The sequence below is a fragment of the Poecilia mexicana genome, unplaced genomic scaffold (genome assembly GCF_051168715.1).
Source record: "Poecilia mexicana isolate PSO_F unplaced genomic scaffold, ASM5116871v1 scaffold_8, whole genome shotgun sequence".
Classification (NCBI taxonomy): Eukaryota; Metazoa; Chordata; class Actinopteri; order Cyprinodontiformes; family Poeciliidae; genus Poecilia; species Poecilia mexicana.
The window spans coordinates 18,643,420-18,649,635 of NW_028263377.1; the positions used below are offsets into that span (position 1 = coordinate 18,643,420).

Sequence of the window (6,216 nt, forward strand, 5' to 3'; positions counted from 1 at the left end):
ACATATCCTATTATTAGGTAAACTATAGGCACCTTACAACTTCAAAGATGAATGTAGAATATGACTTTTACTTTCACAAGTTTAGAAATTGGCTAATAATTTTAAGATTTGTACATTTTCTAACCTGAAGCAGTGTCATTTCAAGCAATTCCAAGAAATGAGAAATAACTAAGTCCACTACCAAAAACACACAATAATGAAAGTAATGGAGAATGGTAAAAATCTCTTAAAGACTTGTAGAACATTTTATAGTCTGAAGAAACTAAGCTTGATGTTTTGGGCAAAACAGAAAAAGAAACAGCAGTAAAACATGGTGTAGGCAGAATCATGCTTTTGGGTTTACTTTTCTTCACATGTGAGATGAAATTATGAACAGTTTCAAACATCAGTTTTTATTCAAAACCTTTTGCTATCTGCTGTAAAGATGGAGTTTATGTTTTAGCGTCACCGAATTCATACAAAGCCGATCAAAAAATATACTTCAGACGTAAAACAAAAATTTATTGTCCTATTGTCCAGAATAAAATTGGAGTTGACATTGTGGAAAACGGAGGACAAGAGACGTTCTCACAGTGTGATCATGTGGAGAACCTTTGGTAGGTAAAGTGTGGAGATGAGGGGCGAGAAGTTAAGATGCGGCATGCTACCAAATAATGCTGAATGCTGAAATTTTATTCCAAATTGAATTCAACAATATTAATTTTGTCTCTCAAACATTTTTTATTTGTAAAAAAAAATACATGTCATGTCTTAAGCGCAAAAAGTTTTTAAGTGTTTTGTCATGGTTTTATTTTTTAAGGAGAGATACAAAATGAAAGCATTTAAACATTTTGACTTTGGAGAGCCTCTGTACACTTTTTTTTTTTGCAACAAAGTTGAAGTCATTTAAACATTGTTCCTATAAAACAGTCGCAATCTTTTGAACTTTATTCAAAGGGATCACAATAAATATGACCTTTGCTAAAATGCCCCTATTTAGCTTTTCATATAAGTATTTCTAAATGCATCTATGTAAGGTGCAACAAATTTAGTTTTAAGCCTTGACCCTTGTATTGCTTAACTACATTTCCCATGAGTCTTAGAGCCGTGAAAGGGTGGGTTTGGTCTTTGAGCGCGCTGTCAGGACAGCTATTTGAAATTAAAATGGCGGAAAAGACGGCTGAAGTTGAGCACGGGTATGTTTTGTTTTAAGCTCGTAATACAACTTATTTAAATTAAACAAATCAATTACCTTAGTACTGTAAATAATCTTGAACGAACTATATTGTTGTCATGTTTTGGTGGACCTTTCTGAGAGTTTTGTTCTGGTCTGATGTAAACATTAAAGCGACTTTTTCGCTGCTTTAGCTGCGGACGTGTTGAGGCAGACGAAACCTCAGCAGAGGTGAGAAATAAAAACCCTTTCTGTAGTTTACAGCAGATGATTTGCTGAATGGAGAGTTACTGGCTTTGTTGTTTATGCCAAGGTCCCGTCTTCGGCCCAGACTTCAAAAAGATGCTCCTCCTCAATCCCCGAGTCGGAACCTCCTCTGAAGTGTCACCGGACCGACTCGACATTATCTGCCACACAGGCGCCAGATCCTGGAGACGAACAGTCAGAGACGATGAAACAAGAAATGGAGACACTCGCAGAAAGACCCGTAAATCCCCGTGAACAGAATAAATCCTGGAGGAGAAACACCATAACCCGACGCTCCCTCCCTGCCCTTCCCAACCCATATGAGAGTGAGAGATATTTTTATCCCCCCACAGTGAAACATTAATGTTTACTTTTGTTCAAGACAAATAATAATCTAAATTAATATGTTCTAGCTTTGTGCAGAAGCATAAGTCCATCGTTATCACAACAAGAGAGACTTGAAAAACTGCTGGAGGCTTCAATGGAGGTATGTTAAGTGAAGCTATAGGAACCAAATGCATTAAACCATTATAAGTTTCTCCTGAACTCGATGAAGGTCCAATAGCTCATTTGTATTTCTTTGTCTGTATCAACTCTTAAAAGATTAAATGAAGATTTGAAGATGTCATGAAATATAGACAGTAACAGTTTTATGTTCATATTTTTGCTAAATAGATAAATATTGTTTACTCAAGATTAGAAGAATGACTAGATATTTAATTAATACTGGCCACAAATTTACACAACAAAATGTGAGTAAAAAAAAAAAAAAATTTGTAAATAAAATTTTAAAGAATCGATTTTGTAAACTGTGAGAATATTTTTTGTTTATTCACGTGTTTGCTTTGCAGATGGCACTAGAAAGAACTCAAAATTCACTTGAGTCACTTCCAAAAGCTTCACTGGAGACCTTCAAAAAGCAAGGTTGGTAGTTTTTTTTTTTTTTTTTTAATAAATTCCTTGGAGCTCAGTATTTTTAAATTATTGAAACAATAATTTTATGTTATCTCTGTTATTCCTGTTTTGTGTAGTTGAAAACATCAAGATGGAGTGGAGCTGCTTAACCAAAAATACAAGCAATGAACCACACAAACTATCTTCGAGTCAACCGAAGTACGCATACTTTTTAAAAACTTTCACTGTACTTTTGCTATTAATTATGATGATTGTCTTCATTGCATTTTTGTCTTTTATTGCTTTAAAGTTGCAGTCAGCCTGCCGTGCAAAGAGCCATGGAAAATGTCCAGAAAGCAATCAACAGGCATGTTGTTCCGTCTACTCTCATGTCCGATGCTTATTTTTAATTATAAATATAAAATGACCACATATACGATCTTCTCTTTTTGTTTTTTCTTAGGCTCAAGGCTGAAAGTGAGTCTTGGGAGGCGCTTATGAACAAACACAAGGAAAAAGCAGAGGAACTGGAAAAGTAAATATTTATATTATCATCAAGCATTCACGTGACAATGTTATCCACGACTTTCTTTGAATTTGTACCAATCGTGTTATTGATTTTCCGCTGTAGGAAGGTGAAGATGGGACAGGAGACGGGTATACCTCTAAACTCCACGTTAATAGTCCAGTCCTCGCAGAACTCTGTCATACAGAGTAAACCCAACTACCACGATGTCCTCTGTAGGCAGCGACCCATGATGCATACTATGGCCATGATTGTATGTTGGATTTTTTTTTTTTCCTTTTGTCCTCACAAATAAGAAGTTATTGTATTTTCAAGCTTTTATGTTCTATTCTCTAAAGTGAATGTCATGATGAGAGTGGGCTTGCTGTACTGTATTTGAAATGTTGCTTCCTTGGGCAGAACGACTATGACATGCACACACCCACCAGGCAGTACATTGTACATCAGTACATTGGGCGGAGGGTGAAGAGAAATGGCCATAAGAACTGAGATTTTTCAGGGGCAAACTTGGAAATGAATGGGACACACATACATTTACAAATACAACCGTTTTCCACTTATATTTTAATGGTCACGAAACTACCATAATGTCAGGTTTTAACTGTTTCTATGTGCAGTACTTAGAATTATTGCCAGCTATTGTTGATAGCCATAAAGAAAAGAGCAGACTCAACCTTTCTCCATTCAAAATATTTCAGCTTTTTAACATGCATGCATGTAATTGAAAACAGATTGATCGTCAAGTAAGTTTGAAGATTAGTATTCTCTATTGTCTACTATGTTGGAACAGTTTTGTACCTGTATATTTTTGTTTGTGTGTTGAAAATGCATTAATACTGTATTTTCAATGTCTCACAGATATTATTTAAATAGATATTTCCTTCCGTAACAATTACAGGCATGAAAAGGTTGCTATTCAATCACTGGGAAACGCAGACACAGGACACACAGCAATTTAGACGGACCAGCTTTCAGATAGAAAACGAAGCTGTACGATTTTTCAAAGCACCAGATCTGATGCAATGTTGTCATCATTTTATTTTGCAACTTATAGATTTTTTTCATCTTGCCTGTAGATGGACACTCAGTGTAAAATGATACAGCAGCTACTTACCATCAAGGAGCAGTCACAGCTGTTAGTCAAAAAGACCAGCGTCCAATTAGGTAATGACTTTGCTTGAATAAGATATTGTTTCTGTGTAATATTTTGACATTTTCTGTGATGGCCTAGCGAAAGAATCTTTCACACTAATTATTTTTATTTCTATGCTGTCTCCAGCTGAGGAGGCCGGATTCCAGGAGCTTTCATCGAACCTTCTTAAGAATCTGATGTCGGCACCTTTGCAAAAGGCAACTACATAAACAACAGTTGATGCTTCTGTACAGCTGAATCCAACGATTGTTAAAAATGTACATATATTCCTGTGCCTTTATGTCATTTTCCAGTTTTGTTGATTTTTATGTTATGCCCCAACATCAAACTACTTTAATGGCAGTGGCAAATTATACATGGATTTGACCAGCAGGTGGCAGTGGCTAGCTACTCACAAAATTGTATTAAAGGTGGTGAATTGCCTGAGCAGATTATTCTTTTGGCCTTAATTAAGTGCATTTTCATCTGTAAATCCTGAAACTGTTTAGACCAATTAGCAAATGTTAAAACTTTGCTGCCGTCCAGGAAAGTATGGTCCCTGTTTTTGGTGTTATCAAATTAAACTATAATAATAAACAAAAAAACAGCCACCTTGTCTTAAAAGTGATTACCAAAGTGAGTTGATAACTATCACAATTAATATTGAGGCAATGAAGAATTAATGGTTTTGACAATAGGATATATTTTTTATGTATTTGATGTTCTATTTAACATGAATAATAATAATACCCCCCCAAAAATCAAAGGTAAGTCCCTGAAAGTACCAATGTGATGACAAAAAGCAATGATGCAGCTTAAATAATGAAACATTTTGATTATATTCTTGTTAAGCTATTCAAGTCAAAAAAAAAAAAAACTTCTTACTTTACACACATTCTTCAGTGTATACAGAAACCCTAGAGGCTCACCCCCTGTCACACTTACTCCTGTTTGTTGCTGCATCTATTGCACTTCATCAGTGTCCCCTGACCATACAGAAGGAGGCCCCTCCCCCACAGTGACTCACCCCCATCTCTTGCTTGGCTTGGTCACTGATGCAGAACGAAGCCTTGACATTGTACCAGTCAGGCAAAGCTTCATTTGCCATCTCTCCAATCTCTTGGACCAATTCATTAATTAACACGTATGCTTAATTTGTGCCTCTCTTGATTGCAGCAATAAGAGCCCTTATCGCTCCCCCCCCCCACCCCCATATGATATGAGTCTATAACTTTGCACCAGAGTTACGATCCCCAGTGTGGTTTCTGGTGGATTTTCTTGTGGCTTTATTCAGGGGAGTGATTGCAGCGCATATGGAGAAGCAAGGAGGAAAATGTAGGGCTTTGACCATGAGACTTGCTAGTAAGGGAAGATGGTGCACAGCGGGATAGATCGATTCTTATTTAGATGAAAATGAGGCTTGATGCTTGTGGGGTGAGAGGAGGGCAGCTTTAGCATCCAAATGAGTAAAGGTTTCACAGAAATTGTTCTTAAGTGAATCACTAACAACAATAATAATAATTTTAAAAAAAACTTGACAAAGTCAATGACAATGGTTTTGCTTACAAAGGAAAACAATCTTGACAGTGACAAAAAAAACCTTAAATGTCCTACTTGGTAAAAATTACATTATAAAGTTACTCTGGATTTTTAGAGGTTCACATGTAAAATGCATGCAATTGGGTAAACTCTACGAGGTAGTTTACATGTTAAGCTTCTCGTTTAACTTGACTTTGACTTCTCAAAAGCCCACGCGTAGAGCAACAACTGTTTACTGGATTTGCTGTTTTTGTTGTCTCTAACTTTAGATTGATTAGTTACAGATTGCAGTAGATGGATAGCAGGAGAGTCAGCATAAATAGTCAGTTTGGTCATACTCCCTCATGCACACCCATCATCTCCTCTCAGTCTAACAGAGCTGGCTGCTGCTCTCCTCCACATCCATTCAGTCTGCCATTCGTCTCGGAAAGCTGTCTCTGTGATCTGAGTGATAAACAACATCAGAATTGCCCAGTTTGCAAAAAGCAAGGACACTTGTTTTCAATCTGCTGTCAACGTATTCATACTGAAAACTGATGGGATGTTTCATTCATCAGGGGTATGGGACAGTATCCTGAACTGTTTTGCTCTGGGACTGAGCACTTCTGGAAATTGGCACAGTTTGCACACACCTATGAACAGTCAGTGACTTTGCATAACTTATGTTAGTTGCATAGTTAGCAAGTCTATACAGGTACAGCAGCATTTTCCTGCTATTTTTACACG

At 36.7% G+C, this 6,216-nt stretch overlaps 1 protein-coding gene across 1 annotated transcript; it reads left to right on the forward strand.

Annotated features, from left to right (window-relative positions):
• The first annotated feature begins 1,103 nt into the window (after positions 1 to 1,103).
• dsn1 (DSN1 component of MIS12 kinetochore complex) lies at positions 1,104 to 4,562 on the forward strand. The gene is made up of 11 exons (XM_014983348.2): positions 1,104 to 1,175; positions 1,348 to 1,384; positions 1,467 to 1,725; positions 1,813 to 1,886; positions 2,251 to 2,323; positions 2,431 to 2,512; positions 2,604 to 2,660; positions 2,757 to 2,828; positions 2,925 to 3,072; positions 3,896 to 3,983; positions 4,099 to 4,562. The coding sequence occupies exons 1-11, from the start codon at positions 1,144 to 1,146 to the stop codon at positions 4,179 to 4,181; spliced, it is 1,005 nt and encodes a 334-aa protein (XP_014838834.2). The 5' UTR covers positions 1,104 to 1,143; the 3' UTR covers positions 4,182 to 4,562.
• Positions 4,563 to 6,216: the final 1,654 nt, after the last annotated feature.